Source organism: Anser anser (genome assembly GCF_964211835.1).
Source record: "Anser anser genome assembly, chromosome: 8".
In the NCBI taxonomy this organism is placed as follows: Eukaryota; Metazoa; Chordata; class Aves; order Anseriformes; family Anatidae; genus Anser; species Anser anser.
Genome location: NC_139728.1, coordinates 32,621,273 through 32,643,868, shown reverse-complemented (window position 1 = coordinate 32,643,868; position 22,596 = coordinate 32,621,273). Strand labels below are relative to the sequence as shown.

Here is a 22,596-nt window from a genome sequence, read left to right as displayed (position 1 = left end):
TGCAAGTTAAGCAGGGAACCTACGTTATAAGACACGTGCAGAAACCGCAGCACCTGAATGTAAGCTAACTCCTTCTCTACGCTGGGTATCAAAAACCAACCCTGCATAACTCTCGACATTGCAGAAGCAAGTCCCAAGAATGTGCCCGTAGAAAAAAAAAATTGGGATGGCAACAGAATTCATTTCAGAAGAGTCTTTTGAGGCAAGACTTCTTGCAGCCTTCCAGTAACTCACCAACAGAAATACGCTTTTGTTATCAAAGATCTCTCTGCATTACAGTTTGTGACGTGCCAGTTTCACACATTTTCTAACCCAAGACCAGCTTCTCGATGCACCACTCGAACACAAAAGAACGGATTTAGTCTATGCTGCCTGAACTGTACTTTCCTCGGTCAGAAGGTAATATGGTTCGTTCTGGAAAGCATCATTTTTAAGTAACAACCTTCCCCACAGGGGCCAAACATTACGTTAACCAGCCCAGGAGATACTCATGCTATTTCATACATGACAATAACAGGGCAGATACTTGCTATATTCAATTTCTAAAGCGAGCCTCCTTTGGCAAAAGAAAACGCTATTTATTTATTTATTTAGATTTTTATTTTTTTTTAAACAATGCCGTGGGTTGCTGTTTTCAAAGGCCTCTCTGTCTTCTCTGATGAAGACATCTCTCATGTAATTATGGAAGCTGCAGCTGTTTCCACTGACAAGCTCTCAAAGTCCTGGGCTCACTAACCTGTGACAGCCATAATATCCAATTGCAGGTGACAGAATATTCTAGTTCTGCTCATTTCCTTTGAGGCCCAGAAAAGCTCATGACAACAGGAGTACCATGAAAGGACCCATAATATTACCTTTATTTTCAGCTTCTTCTAAGTCCTTCTCGTTTGCCAAGAGAATTTCTTCTCTGTGATCAGGTAATAAGTCAGCAAGACGATAAATAATCTCCGCTCTCCGAAAGAGAAAAGCTTCTGAACTGCATCCTTATATGAAGTCCATGGTGTTTGACATCTGGCTCACTTCAGCTCATTTCTGCTGACACATCTTCTCACTGTCTTGACTCCCTGAATGCTTGGAGCCAGCTGATTTTTTCCAGGACCCATTTGTGTTATAAACCTGTATTTTAAGACTTGCCACGTGTTCCCAACCTTAAAGAGTGAGCACATACTGTTCTCTCACCTGCTCAGGCTGCAGAGCTGCCAGGGTCCTGCCACCAGCTCGAGACCTTTCACCCTGCTGCTCTGCTGGAGGGCCTGCCAAAACAAACAAACAAACAAAACACAACCACAAGACATGCAGACAAAGGTTACAGCCCATGTGGGAGGAAAGGAACGCTAACCTTTCATCTTCCAACTCCTTACTCAAAGCAGGAAAACAGGTACGGTCCTAACAGACATATCAAAGAAATTCACTGTATGCCAGAACAGGAAAATCTGTATCAGATACCAAAATGCTGCCACGGTCCCCGAGCACAGCCCTTTTCAAGGCATCACGGAGATTCAGCAAGATCATCCAGGTCATAGGGGACAAACAAGCTTGTATCAAAGCTGCACACAGCTTGTATCAAAAAGACTTGACAAAGAGCAAAAGAATAGAAGGACGGCTAAATCTCAGGGCGTAGGAGAAAACTGAAAACAGGGAGGCATCCTTTGAAAAAGTTTAGTTAGACAACTAACGAAAAGAGAAAAGATTGCAAAACAACACGGGAATGTACAAACAGCACTGGAAGCCAAAAGCGGCCTGAGTAACAGCTTGCAGAATAGCTGCTCTCTCCACACCTCTCCCTGTGCACACTGAAGGGTTCTTACAGAAGAAAGGTTTTCTTCGTGGCATGGATATCAAAGAACCTGTCTCAAACTGAAACGATACAGAACAAGTTTTGAAACAGAAGCAGAAGTAACAAGTCAAAAGGCTCACGCAGCATTTCACTAAGGAGTTCTCAAGTAGCTCACGGATAAGCTACGTTTTCATTTTTAACTCTCTTGAAATTGTCTGTAGGACAGATGACTTGAAATGTGACTAATAGGCCCGGACTTCTATTTCAGAAGCGTCCTACAGAAATTGCCAGAGCAGGAATTCCCACATTAAGGAAAATAACAGGAGTTAAGAAAAGAACTAGCGGACACTTGATTAAGAAGACTTAATTAAGGAGTGTTAAAACAGCTTTTTAAAGCGAGGTCATACTTTATAAAGTAGAGCGTATTTTCGTGTTCTTTGAAAAAGAGTGACACACACGAGGAGATAAGAGTTCATTTTAAAAAGTTACCTGAGTATTTAAAGTGTTTTGGAAGACAGAAGATAAAAGAAAGAATGGGAGTAACCACGTTCCATGGTAGAGGAAGGGTCGCAGTAAGATTTCACCTTTACTTTTGCTGTTCACCATATTTGTAATTGTCTGAGACGTGGGGTTACAAGATGAAAAGCTTTATAGCTGATACAAATTTATTGCAGTAGGACAAAGTGAAAAGCGCTGATATCGCACTTTTTCCCAGAAAGGAACTTCTCGGAAAAGGAGCTAAGTTTCCTGGTGGACACCAACTTGAACACGAAACAGCAATGTGCCTTTGCTGCAAAAGCAGCTGAGGGTATCCTGGGTGGCATTAGGCAAAGTATTGCCAGCAGGTCAAGAAAGGCGATCCTCCCCCTCTGCTCAGGAACGGTGAGGCCGCACCTGGAGTGCTGGGCCTGGGCCTCCCAGTACAAGAGAGACCTGGACACACTGCAAAGAGTCCAACGGAGGGCCACGAGGACGGTAAGGGACTGAAGCACCTTTCCTATGAGGACAGGCTGGGAGAGCTGGGACCGTTCGGCCTGGAGAAGAGGAGGCTTGGAGGGGATCTCATCGATGTCTGTAAATACACGAAGGGAGGGTGGAAGGAAGACAAAGCCAGACTTTTCTAACTGGTACCCAAGGAACAAAAAAGGAGGCAACAGACACAGGCCGAAACATAGGATGTTCCCCTCCTGTGGTTTCCTGAACATCAGTAAATACTTTTTCGCTGTGAGGGTGACTGAGCACTAGCGTAGGCTGCCCAGGGAGGTCGTGGAGTCACAGTCTTTGTGAGGTTTCAAAACCTGTTTGGACGTGGTCCTGGAAAACCAGATCTGGGTGGCTCTGCTTGAGCAGGGGTGTTGGACTAGGTGACCTCTGGAGGTCCTTCCGACCTCAACCAGCCTGTGATTCCTTTGCAGCCGCTATGCAACCAAATAGCAAGTACAATTCAAAGCAGATAAACGTGAAGAAATGCAGAGGCAAAAGGGGAAATCAGGCCTTGGTACTGCACATAATCCTATGAAAACATCACCTCAATGCTTATCAGCGTCGAAGAGCAACTTACACGTTTAAGCTTTTGGAAAAGGCCTACGAAAGGCAACAAGAAACATCACCAGTCTAATCAAAACTCAAAGTTAGCCTTGCTATCTCATAAACTGAGGGTTCATTTGCATCTTGGATGCTACACAGAATTTTATTTTTGCCTATCTTAAAAAGGTCACAGTAGAATAAAAACAGTTTCAGCCAAGAGAAACAGGGATCGCCAAACTTTTGGAACAGTTTCTGTAGAAAAGGACTAAGAAAAAACCTTTTTCATGTGACAAAGAGACGATGAGGGAAAAGACGATGTCTCATATCATAGAAGTTGAACAGAGATCGATCACCCATGTTCTCTTTCCATACAGAAGGCGGGGGCATCAAAAGCTAGCAGGAAGCAAACTTCAACGCTCCTCCTGCCCACAAACACACACAAAATAAAGGAAGCAGTTCTCCACATAGTGCTAGCTCCAGAGTTTACGCACAATACCTAGTTAAGGCTCGTGACTGCTGTGACCCACGGATGCTAAGTGTTTACATGGGTTCAAAGGATATGGCCGATTTTTACAAGAAACACATTAAGCGTTTTTATACTCAAAGGCATTGGCTTGTCTTAAAGTGCAAGTCACAAGTATCGCTCTATACTCGTTCCATTCTGCTAAGATCACTGATCTTTGGTCTGACTTTCTGCGGCCCTTGTTACATTGTCACAGCAACACAGAGGCAGGAAAACATTCCTACATACGGTAACAAAAGACCGAGTCATTAAAAGAACTTACGACAAAAACCCAAACTACACACTATCTTAGTTCAGCCGTACATTCTATATGCACGCTTTCACCCTGAAATCTTCAATAATAGATGATAACCTCTAAGACTAAAAGCAATACAAATTCTACCTAGTTCTTTGAATGCAAGTCTGATGCAGCAAGTCATCAGCTGGAAGGAACCTGAGCAGAGGATTCAAGATGTTCTATTCCAACGTTAAAAATTACCTTTCAAAAGCCGTTTGTCAAGCAGAGCGTAGTTTCCCATTTGTTGAACAGGCAGGCCTAGCCAAATTTCGACCCTAAACTTCCAGGAAATCTCTACAGCTCCCAATGTACATGTTGCTTCCGTACTCACCTGCAGGTTTTACCTCTGAAAAAAAAGTTCCAACTTTCTTCCCTTCCACAACATCTGTGATGACATGACCCGAGATCTTTGGGTGGGTTCCACTTGCAATCACTGCAGAGGTGCCTCCTTGGAGGGCCCGCAGAGCTGCTTTCACCTGCGATGAAGGATAGAGCCAGTTCCCGAAAATGCACTTGTTATTTGAATCCCCATGCTCAACACGAATTCTTGCTCCACTTTGATCGCTTACGTTTCCCACCTGGGATTTGGTTCCAAATGTCACAGATTGTTGGTCTCCTGGGTAGGATATGTCAGTGAGCTTTGCATCATCGGATCCTGGAGGGCTGTCAAAGAGTCCTGAAATGAATAATAAAAAACTGTTAATGTTACATATCTTCTGTTCCAAAGCTCACCAGGGAAAAAGAACTAAAGCCTTTGAGGCTAAAAACCTGTATTCCACTCTACAGGATTCAAAACTTCCACTGAACCCTCCTTTTGTGGAACTGAAAGGATGAAACACTAACATGCAGGCTCAAGATGTGTAACTTCACCGGAATTGTAGCTAGTGTGAGGAAACAGAATATCCACATGCTGAATAGTATCACGTAGGCTGGGAAGTACCCACACTTCAGTGAGGTTAGAGAGAAAACCGGAAAGAAGTTTCCAGCTTTTATACGGTTCAGAATCAGGGCTGACACACAAGAGTGCACAACTGAACAAAGGACAGTCCTCTTCACCTAAAATCTCAGATGATATTCCCGAATGCTGTGTTGTACACTGATAAACCGGGCAACTTAGAAATATGTATAAAGGCTAACTATTGAGTTCTGCAAAGAAAGGACACAAGACTATAGACGCACACTTATTCATTTTAAATAAATATTGTACTTTTATTTAACTATGTTCTGAGTTGAGCGATACTTCTGTTTACCTAACATGTAAACCCTAAACTCTACCGCCAAACTTCCCAGAAGTTCTATGCGAACAAACACGTCACAGATTAAAGCGCACAAGTGAAGAGTACCTGAACTCTTCCTTTACAGCTTGGGAAGGAAAGGACACTTCTTTCCATAAAGAAGATACCACAGCAAATGAAGAAGCTGTGAGGAAATGGGAGCGGTGTTTTCGTTTGTTTTTTATTTTTATTTTTTTTAAGTTGTTTGGACTATCATTTTTGTTATTTTTTTTTCCTGAGGTAGTCATTTCAACTAGAATCAACCATGAAATCCATCTGAAACAGCTGGAAGAAACTGTGGTTATGAAAAGCCAACCTCCTTCCTTCTCGGGGCCTACAATATGGACCAAAGTCCAGAAGCCACCGAAGGAAACACGTCTGGAGTTGATAAAAAGAGTACGTGATTTTGTTGATGTCCTGGTGTGAAACTGTACCTACCACCTTCCTCTTTCTAGAAAAGTACCTTCAGCATCAACAGGTGACAGACTTCACGGCAGCACAGCTCACAAGACTAGACCACTACCAGCCACACGTCTGGGAGACAGAAAAGCTAGCAAGCTCCAGGTATCTGGAAAGCAATATCCAGGACATGTAAAGTACCCATAAATCACTGAAAGACAGAATCCACTGCCAGAAGGAGCAAACGATTGTAGAATAGCGTTCGGCTTATATGCAGGGAAAGACTATGTATTTAGAATCAGGAGTGTTACTCGTGACTATATACAATTCCGAGGACCTAGCAGAAGTACCGTAGCGTCCACACAGGGCGTGCCTTCCAATCCTTTTACCGGCTTTGTTGCCCTCCTCTGTACGCTTTCAGGGATCTTAACGTTCTTTTTATATTGTAGAGCCCAGAATCGCACACAATATTGAAGGAGAGGCTTCGCCAACACTAAATACAGTGGGGGAATCACCTCTTTTGACCAGCTGGCTACGCTGTGTTTAATATATCCCAAAATGCTAGACAACCTGTGCTTCTGAATCCTTTAGCTATCTTCCCAGGGCCCTGAAATTTATTTTGATTGAACACAGACTTCTTGCTGCAACTTTGTTGGTACCCACGTGAAAGAGCAGGAGTAGGGAATAATCTGAAGTTTGAACTAAGCTCGTAAGCTCGCTAGCAATGTCCCTGATCCAAGCCCCAGGCTGGTAGAAAAGCTCTCGGTAAAGATGGTCTGGTCTGCAGATGGGAGCCTCTGTTCCCTTCAGAAGGCAGTCACCTGTGACTATAACCTGGCACTATTTCTTCACAACGCTGGCCTTGATCTCTCGATCACTCTGCAATTCCACAAAAGGAATTGCCTCCCAAGTCGTTCTTGACTGACCACAACTAGCGTTCCGGAAAGCCCTGCAAGCACTTGTTCATTATTTCTAGGATAATTCTTAAAGCTGAAGCGGGACAAAGTTTTGTCCACAAAGGCCTTCGGGGAGACTTCTGAAAGGAAAACCAGGCCAAACCAAAAAACTAGGAACAGCAAGCGGCGTGTACGTCGGTTTTGCTAACAGAGTAACACTAACGTACTAGAAATTTCCACGTTCTTTGCCCTCTACCTTGAAAGTGTCACCCAATTCTGTCAGTGTTCACCATCAGCTTCTTTTTTTTTTTTTTTAAATTTTCACAAGGACATCTGAGAAAAACATTTCGAGTCCCCGTCATCGAGGGAGAAGAGGAGAGGAAAAAAAAGAAAAAGAGAGGGGGGTGGGGAAGAAGCACAGCCATTCCTTTCCTCAGTAATATGAGCAAAAAGCTCAGGCGCTCGGCAACAACAGAATCATAGAATATCCTGAGTTGGAAGGGACCACCGAGGATCATCGTTAAGGATCACCGAGTCAAACAACGCGCTTTGAAAGACAAAACGCAGAAGAACCTGCACGTTATTTAATCTCAGCGATGGAGTCACGTGTATTTGTACCCGCTCATTTCTTCACCTGCCAGTTTATTGTGCTACAGATGTTACAGAACACGCAAACTACAAGGTTACTACTACTTTTCGTAACCGATGCGATCTTTGGTAGGACTAGCTGTGTAAGAGAGCCACCAAAATCCCCTTCACGCCTGGATTTCACCCGGAGGTCGCTGCGACTTACCCAGACAGCTGGGACAGACGGGCTGCTCTTTCTCCTGGGAAACCTGCGACTGCAGCACACCAGCTGCAGCTTTCCTCCCTTCAGCTGCTGCGCCACCTTCGCTCGGCGACAAACCCCGCAGGGGTCCCAGCGGCGGGGAGCTGCTTCTGCCCTGGTGAGCCGCAGGGAAAGGAGAGAGCCGGCCGTCAGCACGCGGCGGGAGGAAAACCTCCGAGGCGCAGCCCGACGATCGAGCGCAGCGAGGACCCGCGCCCGGCCGCCGCAGCCCCCACCCCTCCCGGCCCGACGCTCCGGGGAAGCGCCCCCGAAGGCTCTCGCTCGCCTCACCGCCGGCAGCCGCGCTCGCAGCCAGCGGCAACCTGCGCCTCCCGGCGCGCACGGCCCGGCCCCGGCCCCGGCCCCGGCTCGGGGAAAGACCGGCCGCGCACCACAGAACTACAGCTCCCAGCATGCCGCGGGACGGAGCAGTCCATCCGACGCAGAGGGGAGTCGGCCAAGCGCACACAACCCCCCCCCCCGCCGCACTCTCTGTGCCCGCCCGCCCCCCCCCCCCCCCCCCCGCGCCGCTTCGCCCCCCTCTCCCCCAGCCCCCCGAAGCCCCGCGCAGTGCAGACCCCGCCGCACGCCCGGTCCGCTCCGCTCCGCTCCGGCGCGGCGCCGCCCCCGCCCCGCACAAGGGCCGTTTCCGCAGAAGCCGCCGACCGCGTGGCGCCCCAACCGCCCGCCGCCTCGTCCCCTCCCGGCCCGGCCCGGCCCGGCCCGGGGCGGCACCGACCACCAACCTCGTTGCGGCACCGCGCCTCGGCGGCCCGGCCAGAGCTGAGCCCAGCGCAGCCCGGCCCGACAGCTTCCGCCCATAGTGCCGGCAAGCCCTGCACGGCACCTCCGCCCTGGGTTCCTCCGAGCCAATCACGGAGCGTTTCCGCCCTGAGTTAAGGCTAGCCGTGACGCCACTTCCGCCCTCACGGTCCAGCCAATCACGGCGCCGCTTCCCTGTGGGAAGGCGACCCTGAGACTGCCCCTGTGATGCCTTTTTTTTATTTTTTTATTTTATTTTTTTTTTCAAAGAAGGGCGGTGTGTTCTTGGTCCTCCCTCGTCAAGTATATCTGCGAGAAACATCTCAAATAATTTTCTTGACACACGATCTTCTCTGAGGCTATTTTATTCGCGGTTGCAGTGGCGGGCGTCCTGCCGATCAGGAGCGCATTGCAGTAAGCACAGCATCAACTTTTATTCCCTATTCCCCGACGCCTGATCCCCTCCCCTGTGTCCTCATTGGCCGAGTACTGCAGGTTCACAAGCTACTCGACGCTCCTCTATACCATGTATGTACAATTTTACTTCTTTTTCAACCCTTTAATTGCTCCCTTCTTACTTCCTTTTTTTTTTTCCCCTTTCTTATGTTTCAGGAACCTGTGATCTTTGTTTTACCGTTCCCATGCTGCTCAGCCTGTTTTTCCTCAAGCTTCTGCCTTATTTCGGAACAGTGAGGCCGCCTACTGTCCGCTTACCCACGTAGCGTTTCTCCTCATTATGACTGCACAACTACCTCGGAATACAGAAAATTAGTTCTCTACTGCAAAAACACAACTTAGTTTCTCACAGTTCCCTCCTCTCCTTTCCTTACTCCTACTGTTGTTTTTGCACCTCTTCACGTACCGTGCTCTTGAGTTTCTCCAACGTTAAGGCGCAATAGTCTTCTTCGGATGTCACGGGGGATGGTAGGCGTACAATGCCATTATTTTTACAATACCAACAAATAGTTGTTTGAGCCAATTCTGTTCAGGTAACCACGAAGTTAGTTTCTCCCAAATGTTTCTAAATGCCCAGGAACTGTCATCTTGAGCTACTCTATGTAGGATCTTTCCCCTCCACGCCCCCCCAGTATACTTTTTTTTCCCCCCAAATATCAGTCAAATTCGTCCCGTTTGATCTACATCTATACAGCAACTAGCATTAATTACAGTGCACGCTCCTCCTTATGAGGTTATTAATGAATCTAATACTATTTGATTCTACAGTCCTATTTTTGCAAACTTATCAAACTTATTTTCTAGTTCTTCAGTTATAGCGGAGATATTTACAATCGCTTTTTCTAATTCACCCACCCCTAACCAAGGTAAAAACCACCTTGCAAAGCTGTGAAATACTAGAGAATTTTACTAGAGAATTGTCTGGAGTCCGCTTAATCCTGCGTGTGGTCTCAAGGGGCCTTTGGCTTTGTGGGTCTTCAATAATAGTTACGTTTGGAATTATTGCCTCCAGGGTGCAAGCTCCCTTCCATCCCAGGGGCAACACCTTCCTGGCTTTATTGCCACGTAGCCAGTACCACCTCTCGCCATTTGGGACAGGCCATCCAGTTGCAGGATTCTCACGTTGCATCTGGCGTGCGCTATGTATATTGGCGTTCCTGTGGCTACCATATTTGGTGCAGTGTGGATTATTCCCTGCGTGGATAGTTCCACACCCAGGGTCAGTACTATCGCCCCCTGAGTTTCTATCAATGTTGTTTAAAAGGCACCTTCGATAACGCGGTATATTGTAGCCAGGATTACGCGCAGGGAGTGTGAGAAACACTCCGTAGCCAGTAGCTTAGGCTCAGGCGAGGATCTCAGTGAAGTAGTAATTTATTCGCGATCGCAATGGCACGCGTCCCACAAGCAGGAGCGCGCCTACTAGTCACACAGTACGGTTTATGTACTTTCTTTCTCGACGACCGGGACCCTCCCCTGTTTCCCCATTGACTGGGTATTCCGGGTTCACAACCTATCCGACGCTTCACAGACACTACGTGGCCTTCAGTTGCCGGCCTGTTCAATTTCAGATTTCTTTTGACTTTTTTACTGTTTGAAGTGGTAATGTTTCTTCACTGATCTGACTTGACACCGTGATTTTCACCTAGCTGCTCTGAGGAGTCCGGTTGTCTGCATTTTACAAGGTTGTCCGTTAAGCTTTCTTATCACTGCGAGCCTCAACACCGCATTCCTTCCCTCTAAACAACGTAACTCTGCAAAAGCAACATTTTTATTCCCACAATTCCCCCCTTTTCTTCTTTATAAATTGTTGATTTTTGCAAAACTTTTCTCTGCGGTGTAATTTGGTAGATCTCTTCCTCTTCTTCACCTTCTTTGCTTTCCATCCCCTCTAATATCATCACCTTACGTGAGTAAGGTGGTGGCTCCACGGTCATTTCTTTCGATAGTGCAGTTTCAGTGAACCACTGTACTAGTCCTTTTACACAGGGGATAATGCAACAACCAAGGGTCGTCAAAACTCCTGCTACTACGATCAAGGATGCAGATACGGACGCTAGGACCCCTTTCCATTTACCAAACCAAGATTCCGAACATCCTGTGATGGAAGTGCCTGTTCCTAATCATTCTGCCAATTCACTGGCAAGGGTGGTAAGCCCTTGCAACGCTCTAGTTACTGTGCCATCTGGGGCAGTATTGTTGGGTATAAAAGTGCAACAATGGTTGCTCAGTATCACACACACACACACACCTCCTTTCTCCGCGATCAACATATCTAATCTATTCTGTTTTCCCAAGCCATTTTGCTGGTGGCATCTAGTTGTTCAGCGATTTCTCTTATCGCATCCCTTGTATGATTTATGAATATCTGCTGACTATAATAAATACTCTTATTGTTACCCACCAGAACAGCGACTCAAACCCTGCAGCAATTTGATTCCTGGCTTTCTGTTCATCGGGAACTCCTCTAGGCACCCCAAGAGAATCTATGTACCCTCTATCATCAAATGATATTCCTAAGCCTCTTTTACTTCTTCTGGGTATTTGTGATGTTTCTCTTTCAAATGCCAGGGTGAAGGGTATAGCTAATTGAACAAGTGCAAAAATGCCTCCCGAATTAGATGGTAGGGTGGACCATAAGATCTTCCCTCCGCGGTACCACCACATATCTGCCCTGGGGATCTCAAGTCTTGAGCAGTTTCCCATCAGGTCCTTGGTAGCATTCAAGGTCCTCGTGCACAAGGCAAATTCTCCCAGATGCCGGGTAGCGCTCACACCCTGCCCTGAGAGGCAAGCTGCATGGTCACCTTTAGCTGTAGAGAATGCAGGGGGAACCCTGATATTGCTATCACGCAAGGAAGGGAACAGCAAAGAGAGAGACCTACAGGCCTCATTTCCCCAGGCAGTCTTTTCTTGGTACAATGCAATCATACATCGCATCCCCTGGGAATCCCTGGTCCACCCCAATGGGAAGGGCACTATCCGGGCAGTCGGTCGTCCCGAGGCACAAGCATAGCAAGTGCTACGGTTGAGACTCTGGACAGCATATTTGACCCATTCTATCCAGGCATTCACATCCCCATACCCTGTTTCAATCTCAAATGTTTGAACTGCCACATTTCAAAGAGAGCCTCCTGTTTTCTCTCCTGTTTTCTCCTTGAGTTTCTCCCTTTCTCTGATGGCAATAGAGGATCGTTTCCATACAGCTGTTCTCAATCTGGCTGTTGGGTGTCTCCCAGTTACTTGTTCTCTCTGCTCAGTTGTCATTGGGCATTTAAATCTCCACAAGCTAACACCTCACAAGCATCAAACATGACAGATTGTGGTACATAACCCTCTGTCACATTCACCCCTATTTTGACGGGGTATCCCATCTTACTATTATCTGGTCATGCCTTTTCCAAGTTGCCAATTGACCAAGCCCTTCTCTGAGGCCTACAGTCACTAGAAACAAAATTAATAGTTGATTTTTCCCGGTCATTATTTTTAACCCTTAGGTTTCCAAATAATTACCAATACAAAGAGTAAGATATATGTACCCTACTACTAGAACAAAAACCCCTTGGGAGCACTTTGATTCGCTATAGGCCAGTCCTTTCTCATATGATTTCTGTGTTGTGCATTATTATTATTCCAGCCAGGATCAGCAAGGATCCTACTAGTTGTTACCTCACAAAGAAGGATGTACCTATCTCTACTTGGAAACGCATCAGTCCGTAGACTCTGACCCACCTAAAGACCCCTGCAACTGACTGAAGCAAAAACAAAGCACTTACCCCAAACTGCAGCCCAGGCAGAATGAGCTCTCTGATGGGATGCCTGTGACTCAGTTACCATTAGGCCCTGCCTGGAACCCAAAGCCAATCACCTGGGAAAGGGGAGGGGCAAAGCACAAGAAAGTAGAAAGCAGAAAGAGAGCAGGAGAAGCAGCAGCTGTTTTTCTTTTCCTTTATTTTTTTCTAGCTTATCTGAACAGCATGCAGAGTGCAGACCGGAGAACTGGCGTCTCTCTAGAAGCAACAATACCAATGCTTTTGCTTCAGCTTTGAATATTGAAATGACAATATGAGAAAGCAAGTTACTGAAGCTAACTGGAATTAGCTCAACTTTTCTTCTGCACAGGAAGAAAAATTTAGCAGCATAACATATTACACCCCAAAACCAAAATCAATGTAGTAACATCACTCGCAGGAAAAAATGTAGTAAATGATGTAGTACCATCACTCGCGGCCCCGCGGCGCCTGCAGTACCCACTTTTGGCCACCAGGCAGCGGCAGAGGGCGCCAGGGGGCGCCACCGCGCATGCGCGGCCCCGGGGCGCCCGCAGTGCCCACTTTTGGCCACCAGGCGGCGGCAGAGGGCGCCAGGGGGCGCCACCGCGCATGCGCGGCCCCGGGGCGCCCACAGTGCCCACTTTTGGCCACCAGGCAGCGGCAGAGGGCGCCAGGGGGCGCCACCGCGCATGCGCGGCCCCGGGGCGCCCGCAGTGCCCACTTTTGGCCACCAGGCGGCGGCAGAGGGCGCAGGGGGCGCCACCGCGCATGCGCGGCCCCGGGGCGCCCGCAGTGCCCACTTTTGGCCACCAGGCGGCGGCAGAGGGCGCCAGGGGGCGCCACCGCGCATGCGCGGCCCCGGGGCGCCCGCAGTGCCCACTTTTGGCCACCAGGCGGCGGCAGAGGGCGCCAGGGGGCGCCACCGCGCATGCGCGGCCCCGGGGCGCCCGCAGTGCCCACTTTTGGCCACCAGGCGGCGGCAGAGGGCGCCAGGGGGCGCCACCGCGCATGCGCGGCCCCGGGGCGCCCGCAGTGCCCACTTTTGGCCACCAGGCGGCGGCAGAGGGCGCCAGGGGGCGCCACCGCGCATGCGCGGCCCCGCGGCGCCCGCAGTGCCCACTTTTGGCCACCAGGCGGCGGCAGAGGGCGCCAGGGGGCGCCACCGCGCATGCGCGGCCCCGCGGCGCCCGCAGTGCCCACTTTTGGCCACCAGGCGGCGGCAGAGGGCGCCAGGGGGCGCCACCGCGCATGCGCGGCCCCGCGGCGCCCGCAGTGCCCACTTTTGGCCACCAGGCGGCGGCAGAGGGCGCCAGGGGGCGCCACCGCGCATGCGCGGCCCCGCGGCGCCCGCAGTGCCCACTTTTGGCCACCAGGCGGCGGCAGAGGGCGCCAGGGGGCGCCACCGCGCATGCGCGGCCCCGCGGCGCCCGCAGTGCCCACTTTTGGCCACCAGGCGGCGGCAGAGGGCGCCAGGGGGCGCCACCGCGCATGCGCGGCCCCGGGGCGCCCGCAGTGCCCACTTTTGGCCACCAGGCGGCGGCAGAGGGCGCCAGGGGGCGCCACCGCGCATGCGCGGCACCGGGGCGCCCGCAGTGCCCACTTTTGGCCACCAGGCGGCGGCAGAGGGCGCCAGGGGGCGCCACCGCGCATGCGCGGCCCCGCGGCGCCTGCAGTGCCCACTTTTGGCCACCAGGCGGCGGCAGAGGGCGCCACAGCGTATGCGCGGCCCCGGGGCGCCTGCACTACCCACTTTTCGCCACCTGGTGGCGCAGAGGGCGCCACAGCTTATGCGCGGCCCCGCAGCGCCTGCAGTACCCACTTTTCGCCACCTGGTGGCGCAGAGGGCGCCACAGCATATTCGCCGTCCCGAGGCGCCTGCAGTACCCACTTTTCGCCACCTGGTGGCGCAGAAGGCGCCACAGCGTATGCGCGGCCCCGAGGCGCCTGCAGTACCCACTTTTCGCCACCAGGCGGCGGTAGAGGGCGCCACAGCGTATGCGCGGCCCCGAGGCGCCTGCAGTACCCACTTTTCGCCACCTGGTGGCGCAGAGGGCGCCACAGCGTATGCGCGGCCCCGCGGCGCCTGCAGTACCCACTTTTCGCCACCAGGCGGCGGTAGAGGGCGCCACAGCGTATGCGGGGCCCCGAGGCGCCTGCAGTACCCCCTTTTCGCCACCAGGTGGCGCAGAAGGCCCCAGGGGGCGCCACAGCGTATGCGCTGACCCAAGGCGCCTCCAGTGCCGGATTTTCACCAGCAGGTGGCGGAAGGGGGCATCCAAAGGCGCCACCACGCCTGCGTGGCCCCGCCGCCTGCAGTACCCGCTTCTCGCCGGCAGGATGCGTCCTGAGGGCAGCAGGGACGGCTTCCCAGACCATTTTCTCAGAGAAAGCACAAAGGAAAACAGCAGAAATTTGCACCCCACGCCGCCTCAGGGAGGAAGTGTCTGCCTTGAGCAACGTGCCGCTCACGGCTGGGAAGCTGAGCGGTGGCAAGCTGAAACAGTACATTTTTTATCGGGACAAAAAAGGCAGGGAGATAATAACAACGAACCCAACGTGGGCAACGGGATGCTCAGAGCGCAATGACCACAACTCCCAGCTTGCTGGGGGAATGGTGCTCCTGGCGGCTTGACACTGCAAACACCACAGAGCCAGCCCCAGGCTTCCCCACCTGCAGCCCAGCACCCACAGACCTGTGCCTGCCACCCCATGCCACCCCCGCCTGGGCTTTCCCTGCCCCAGCCACCAATCCCCCGGGACCCGGCCTCCACAACGCCATCCCCTGCCCTGGGGGTCCTGCCGGGAACCCCCAGCCCCCTCCCCACTTGCGCCTCTGCAAGCAGCCCCCACCACACAGAGCAGTCCCCCCAGCACGGGGAGCAAAGACAGCAGCGAGCTGCCCCCCCACCCGGCAGGGCTGGCCCCGCACTCCGAGGGGTCGTCAGCATCCAGCGGCCGGTGGACACGGGGCCACCCCCCCCCCCTCCACACCCACCCCGCTACGGAACCTGCACCCACACACAGACGGCGACAGCCACTTCCCCCGATGGCAACCACCAAAGGGGGCACGGGCCGGAAAGCAAACTTTATTAAACTGCTGTGCAGGACTCCCGGGAGGGGGGCTGCGGTGGGGCTCCCTGCCCGGTCGTTCTCCCCTTCCCCTGGCGGGCAAGGCAAAGAGCGGTGTCCGTCTGTCCGTCCGTCCGTCCCTGCGTGGGGAGCGGATGCTGGAAGTGGGCTTCTCACTGTCGCTGCTTTGGGCAGTTGCGGAGTAATTGCCTTAAGTAACAAGGCAAATTAAACTCATATTCAACTTTTAAAGAAAGCGTACAGCATCGAAGAAGCTTTCAGGGTGGAGGGCAGCTGCGCTACCTAAGCGTTCCCTAGGCCTCCAACTTTACGTGCTATCGCACTAGGGGAACTTGGTGTGCTGACTCTAAGGAAGGGGACGGAGCGTAAAGCGGAGTGGAAACACCACGGATAGGCTCTGCGACCAGATGGGGACCAGATGCTCTTGTGCACACTGAGACCGATAAGCTGCACGTTTGCTACCCTGAGCCAACGACCTGTCATGTTTTTAACAAAACACTGCACTCTAGGGAACTTTTGCTCATTCTAGTATCATCATAATACCAAAACACACCTCCATCCCAAAAGCTCCGTGTCTCCAAGGTGCGACCACCCCTCACTGAGGGCATGCTCTGAGTTTCTCAGACCCCTCTACCTTTAAACGAAAGCAAGAAAACTTTACACCAAACATAACCAAGGTATGCCTGACTAGAGTCACTCAAGCCCCACCTAAAGGAGAGAAAATAGATGTAAACTGTCTTAAGTGAAAGGCGGTGTTAGGGAAGATACCATCACCAAGGATATCTTTCTGACTTCCAGGATCAGTCGACGGGCTGAGCCTCTCTTCCCCCCGCACTGGGACGCTGTGGGGTAATATTTGAACGCTTGGTTGTACCAGGTGTCTCCTTGGAAACTTAGAAATCTCTAGAGCCTTTGTGCCTTTTAATGCATTAACAGCCAGGACGAGTACCTGTGTATTTCATGCGTGCTCGCTTGCTTTCGCGGACAGTGAATTTATCGCCAGCGATCCAAAGAACCTGTGTCCTTGTTGCTGTAATAAATTGCTGTTCATTGCATTGTTCCTAGCCGTGACAGTTCTCATTGAATGCGACTAGAGCGAGGGCGTGCTACGTTATTGGTGAATCCGTGACCGTGATAGTTCAGTAACCTGAATCCGACCAGACCTGTAACAGTTAGTCAGCTACGCCCCTTAGCGTGACAGTATTTCATAGGGAAAAACATTAAGCCTAAGATTTCCCGTGCCTAAGGCCCTGGGGGTCAGGCAGAGAAGGAACCCGAGACTCTTAGCCATGCGACTCCTGAGAATTGCAGCTTACAGTTAGTCACTCACCGTCTTCCGGTCTCACAGGATGAGGCAGAGGTATAATCAATTCCTTCTCCATCTCTCTGGAAAGAGCTTTTCTCCTATCTATGACAAAGGAAAAAAAAAAAAAAAAAGTTGTGATCATGGGAGTCAGTACACAAAGCCACACGCTGTGAATTCACTACTACAGTTAAGATCATTTTTAGTCAAAAAACACCTCGGCAGCAATGTTACCACTGCAAACATAGCGTGGCAAGAAAAATTCCACTCAAGGTAAAGTAAAGGGCAAGCTAAAAGGACGAATGACGTGACCAAAGGCAACTGCAACAACCATCTACCAGATGGTTCCACAGCCCTCATCCACAGCCCTCAGATTTCACGGTCGTCTTTCCTGACGAATGAATCCTGGAAGAACAGAAAAGATACACAAGGTGTCCTTTGTGGAGCCTTTGGGGAGACTACTGAAAGGAAAACCAAACCAAAAAACTAGGAACAGCAAGTGGCGTGTACGTTGGTTCTGTTAACAGAGTAACGCTAACGTACTAGAAATTTCCACGTTCTTTGCCCTCTACCTTGAAAAAGTCACCCAATTCTGTCAGTGTTCACCGTCGCCTTTTTTTTTTTTTTTTAATTTTCACGTGGACATCCGAGGAAAACATTTCGAGTCCCTGTCATCAAGGGAGAGGAGAAAAAAAAAAGAGGGATGAGGGGGGAAGAAGCGCAGCTATTCCTTGCCTCGGTAACGCGAGCAAAAAGCTCAGGCGCTCGGCAACAATGTGCTTTGAAAGACAAAACACAGAAGCAACTGCATGTTATTTTATCTCAGCTGTAGAGTCACGTGTATTTGTACCTGCTCATTTATTCATCTGCCAGTTTATTTTGCTACAGACGCTACAGAACGTAGAGACTGCGAGGTTACTACAACCTTTTGTAACCGATTCAATCTTCGGTAGGTATAGCTATCTAAAAGAGCCAACAAAATCCCCTTTGTCGACAGCCATCTGAACTTTTATTGTCTAACAACAGTCCTACAAACATCCCCCGGGATGCTCAACTTCAGAAACTTTCCGTTCAACCTGAGGCAGAACAAGCCCTTACCCTAGACACCTTCACCTGGCTCTCCACTGCTAGCAGGGTAGCACTCCGATACTGCCCAGTACGCGCTGCAGCCTACTCGCTTACACGTATTTACTGCGGCCTGGTTCGATACGCTCACAGAGAGACCCATGAAAAATCCACCCTTTCTTTCAGAAAAGTAAATAAAGACATACATACATATGACACAGTAAGGAAGAAAAGCTGAACACATGGGATGCCGTCCTTTACCGAGGGGCAGATCCAACATCAGCACAGGGAGCTTTGGGGCACGTGAGCGATCATCTACACCAGCCATCGGGACAAGCCAAACGCACGCACACGAGCCTCGATTTAAAAAAAAAAAAACAAAAACAAACAAACAAAAAAAAGTGAAGTTCCTTTATAACTTATGGAAGTAACAACCTACAGCTTAGATGCAGTTGGATTGCATCAGCTTAGGGACTGCCTCCTTCAAAATGCGCGGAGGGGTGGCAAAACCAGTCTCGAAAACCTGTTGCCTAACAGGAGACTGTTGCCTGCTCCTCCATAGGTTACGTTCTTCCAAGCACCGTCCTGTTCCTGGATTTTACCAGCCACAACGGGATGGTCCCACTGGCATGAGTCAGGGACGCTTCGCACAGGGTTTATTTGACGCTGAAGTAAGTCTTCTGCGGGTATAAGTAACGCAGCACGAGATGGAAAGTAAGCTAAGGTACCGTCTGCGGCACAACGCTTGTGCGATATCGGACCTGAGGGGACCAGTCAAAGCCTGCAATAATCGCTGAACAGGTGGGTAAGTAGGGAGCCCTACGGGAAACAGAGCTCGTGTTCTGCGAAGCTCTTTCCCCATCAAGAAGAGGACCTTTTCTATTCAGCGTCTTTACCGAACTTTAGGCTACTTCCTATTCGCTTTGGCAAGTTAGCCTCCGTAGAAGCCAAGAGATTTTAAACTGCCAAGCACCATTTATAGTTCCTGTCCTCCGACGACAGGCAATTTCAATCAGGGCGCTAGTTAATATGAAAGTCTGGCTCTGTTTCACGCAAATCAAGTACCTAAATCACAGACAGGAGTCTGCAGAAAGAATGCTTTAAAAGGTGAATTTAAAGAGAGGGATGATACTCACTTTTCCAACATTTCTGCAATGACTGTGGCAAAAAAGGCTGCACCAGGGACGTCTCTATCATCCCCTCTAGGATTTAGCAACTGCATACAGTCATGGGTCAAATACCACAGCTTCAACGCAAGACAGACAGGGACCTCAAAGGTCACGCTTCTGTCTGCGTACCGAGTTCCGCTGGAAAGACCCCCAGCCGCTCAATTCCCAAGCAACTTTGCCACGGCCAGCGCTTACCTGGAGTTTTGCTTTCTCTCGCTGCTCAGTACGGGCCCAAGGCCTCTTTTGTTGCACACAGTTCAAGCAAAACTCTCGGGACATAACCAATAGACAGACAGACAGGCAGAAATTGCCTCTCACGTCTGTCTTGACCGACCACAACCAGTGTTCTGGAAAGCCCCGCAAGCACCGGTTTATTTCTAAGACAACTCTGAAAGCTGAGGCGGGACAAAGGTTAGCCTCTCGTACCACAGACTGAGCAACAAAGAGACAGAGCTCGACAGGCCAATTCGTTCTAGGTCTAAGAAGCTACTACAGCTTGGCAGGCACCACGCGGCTTTCCTTTGCGCTTCCCTGCGCCGAGCAGTTTGCGCTTCTGCAAATTCGATTAAGCCTTTGAGCCTGGGCTGCAGGAAGTTTACGAGCACGCCTCGGTTTCACCCAAAGGTCGCTGCGACTTACCCGGACAGCTGGGACAGACGGGCTGCTCTTTCTCCTGGGAAACCTGCGACTGCAGCACGCCAGCTGCAGCTTTCCTCCCTTCAGCTGCTGCGCCACCTTCGCTCGGCGACAAACCCCGCAGGGGTCCCAGCGGCGGGGAGCTGCTTCTGCCCTGGTGAGCCGCAGGGAAAGGAGAGAGCCGGCCGTCAGCACGCGGCGGGAGGAAAGCTTCCGAGGCGCAGCCCGACGATCGAGCGCAGCGAGGACCCGCGCCCGGCCGCCGCAGCCCCCACCCCTCCCGGCCCGACGCTCCGGGGAAGCGCCCCCGAAGGCTCTCGCTCGCCTCACCGCCGGCAGCCGCGCTCGCAGCCAGCGGCAACCTGCGCCTCCCGGCGCGCACGGCCCGGCCCCGGCCTCGGCCCCGGCCCGGGGAAAGACCGGCCGCGCACCACAGAACTACAGCTCCCAGCATGCCGCGGGACGGAGCAGTCCATCCGACGCAGAGGGGAGTCGGCCAAGCGCACGCAACCGCCCCCCCCCGCGCCGCTTCGCCCCCCTCTCCCCCAGCCCCCCGAAGCCCCGCGCAGTGCAGATCCCGCCGCACGCCCGGTCCGCTCCGCTCCGGCGCCGCCCCCGCCCCGCACAAGGGCCGTTTCCGCAGAAGCCGCCGACCGCGTGGCGCCCCAACCGCCCGCCGCCTCGCCCCCTCCCGGCCCGGGGCGGCACCGACCACCAACCTCGTTGCGGCACCGCGCCTCAGCGGCCCGGCCCGGCCCGAGCCGAGCCGAGCCCGGCCCGGCCCGACAGCTTCCGCCCATAGTGCCGGCAAGCCCTGCACGGCACCTCCGCCCTGGGTTCCTCCGAGCCCTCCGAGCCAATCACGGAGCGCTTCCGCCCTGAGTTAAGGCTAGCCGTGACGCCACTTCCGCCCTGGGTTCCCAGCCAATCATGGAGCCTTTCTGCCCTTAATGACGGCTCGCCAGGACACCACATCCGCCCTCACGGTCCAGCCAATCACGGAGCCGTTTTGGCCCTCAGGGAAGGCACGCCCTGACGTCACTTCCGCCCTCGGTTCCCTCCCACGTAACGGCTCTCAAAGCAGTTTGTTCCCTTTAAACAATAACAGAGCGCGGCTGTGCTTCAGAACGATTGCATTTCTTGAAATCTATAGGAAGTAGTCCGTGAAATATGATCTCGAAACCTCGCCTTTTAAGCATTAGAGGCAAACCTGCTATTTGTATATGCTCCTTACAAGCTAAACTGTCAGTCTGCAATTGTTTTACCTTTACTGCGACTCAGGACCGCACTCGGAGCGCTGACTCAATTCCGTGTGTGCTGTCTCCAGCTAGCTGTCAGGCACACGCTTCTCCACGGAGAAGTCAAATTTCCTCTGTAATTGCTTACCCAAACCAGTATGAGACGCAATAGGAAACTAGGGAGGAAGCAACCCCTCCTCTGCACTCAGAGTCCGTCCTGCCGTCAGCTACAGCATGGGACAGAAACCGTATTATTCAGATGCGGAGGTATCAAAGATGATCCTCTGACGTCACATCGGAGAACTTGAGGCTGGGGGCTGGCAGGAAGAAAAGTAACTAACAAGACGAGCCATCCTAAGTCCGTAAAAAAAAAAAATAGGAAAAAAGGAAAAAATAGAAAAAGGTCGGGGGGTGGGGGTGGGAAGCCAGTAAGAATCAGCCTGATAAAAGGTTTACAAATGAGATGAAGAAGAAGAGGAGAAGGGGAGAGATTGTCTATGCAAGGCAAGAGACCCAGGAGGCAAAGGCTGAAGTCTAGGAAGGCAGACTAGAATGTGACGAGGAAACATACTGGCTTTCTATGAAGAACAGAGCTAGCAGCAAGGAAGTAATAATGGCAGACGAGGGAGACTAGTGCCTTTTCCTTTCACGTGAACATACTCCCTTCACTAGAGCATACTCCCCTTCAGTATGAAACGAGGACCAACGCTCACAAAATTCAGTTATAAAATAGGAAGCTGCCCTTTGGCAGTCTCTTTCTAAGTGCCCATACCCATCACTTGCTCCTCAAACACTTGCTCATATGTTAGAGAAATGCTCAATCAGTCTTGCTAAAAATACTAGCAGTGAGAGCCTAGACTCATCGCTCCACAAGTGAGTGAAAGCAATCATTCTGCCTCAGTGCAAACATGCAGTATCAGTATGGGACAGACCACTCACAGCCTAGAGCTTCTACTTTCTGTGCTTATTTTTTTTAGCATATATTCTTAACAGCTGTGATTTGTTATTAACAATCTATATTAAACATTTGATGTTTAATGGTAGCCTGCAACTCAGCTGCGTTCGGCATGGACAGGAAAGTGCTCATTGGTAGGAACCTCATAAATTGCAAGTTAAGCAGGGAACCTACGTTATAAGACACGTGCAGAAACCGCAGCACCTGAATGTAAGCTAACTCCTTCTCTACGCTGGGTATCAAAAACCAACCCTGCATAACTCTCGACATTGCAGAAGCAAGTCCCAAGAATGTGCCCGTAGAAAAAAAAAATTGGGATGGCAACAGAATTCATTTCAGAAGAGTCTTTTGAGGCAAGACTTCTTGCAGCCTTCCAGTAACTCACCAACAGAAATACGCTTTTGTTATCAAAGATCTCTCTGCATTACAGTTTGTGACGTGCCAGTTTCACACATTTTCTAACCCAAGACCAGCTTCTCGATGCACCACTCGAACACAAAAGAACGGATTTAGTCTATGCTGCCTGAACTGTACTTTCCTCGGTCAGAAGGTAATATGGTTCGTTCTGGAAAGCATCATTTTTAAGTAACAACCTTCCCCACAGGGGCCAAACATTACGTTAACCAGCCCAGGAGATACTCATGCTA

At 51.2% G+C, this 22,596-nt stretch overlaps 1 protein-coding gene and 1 long non-coding RNA gene across 19 annotated transcripts; one reads left to right on the top strand and one right to left on the bottom strand.

Moving 5' to 3' along the window:
* Window positions 1-577: 577 nt before the first annotated feature.
* LOC310903680 (delta-1-pyrroline-5-carboxylate synthase-like) lies at window positions 578-21,015 on the bottom strand. 18 transcript variants are annotated; one of them, XR_014587691.1, is made up of 7 exons: window positions 7,789-7,950; window positions 7,467-7,617; window positions 4,674-4,780; window positions 4,436-4,580; window positions 1,180-1,253; window positions 855-1,082; window positions 578-736 (listed from the first exon to the last, which is right to left on the bottom strand). XR_014587691.1 is itself a non-coding variant. In XM_083847354.1 (6 exons), the coding sequence occupies exons 1-6, from the start codon at window positions 20,554-20,556 to the stop codon at window positions 1,017-1,019; spliced, it is 624 nt and encodes a 207-aa protein (XP_083703480.1). In that variant the 5' UTR covers window positions 20,557-21,015; the 3' UTR covers window positions 578-1,016. The 18 variants fall into 18 exon arrangements, 12 of the variants coding, with proteins under 12 accessions (XP_083703480.1, XP_083703470.1, XP_083703479.1 ...); XM_083847354.1 differs by lacking the exons at window positions 7,467-7,617; window positions 7,789-7,950 and adding exons at window positions 19,760-19,910; window positions 20,476-21,015 and having other exon boundaries at window positions 578-1,082; XM_083847344.1 differs by lacking the exons at window positions 7,467-7,617; window positions 7,789-7,950 and adding exons at window positions 19,760-19,910; window positions 20,476-21,015 and having other exon boundaries at window positions 578-1,082; window positions 4,683-4,780.
* On the top strand, window positions 8,467-10,545 carry LOC310903685. The gene is made up of 2 exons (XR_014587737.1): window positions 8,467-8,792; window positions 8,877-10,545. It is a non-coding gene; the product is annotated as an uncharacterized lncRNA (long non-coding RNA).
* Window positions 21,016-22,596: the final 1,581 nt, after the last annotated feature.

Excerpts from the sequence above, each read along its gene's own strand:
- LOC310903680 (XM_083847343.1), bottom strand. The coding sequence starts at position 20,556 with ATGGGCGGAAGCTGTCGGGCCGGGCCGGGCTCGGCTCGGCTCGGGCCG. Across the intron at positions 19,911-20,475 it reads AGGCGCGGTGCCGCAACGAG|GGCAGAAGCAGCTCCCCGCC; the intron begins GTTGGTGGTCGG and ends GCGGCTCACCAG. Across the intron at positions 18,309-19,759 it reads CGTCTGTCCCAGCTGTCCGG|GCTCGTGTGCGTGCGTTTGG; the intron begins GTAAGTCGCAGC and ends TTTTAAATCGAG.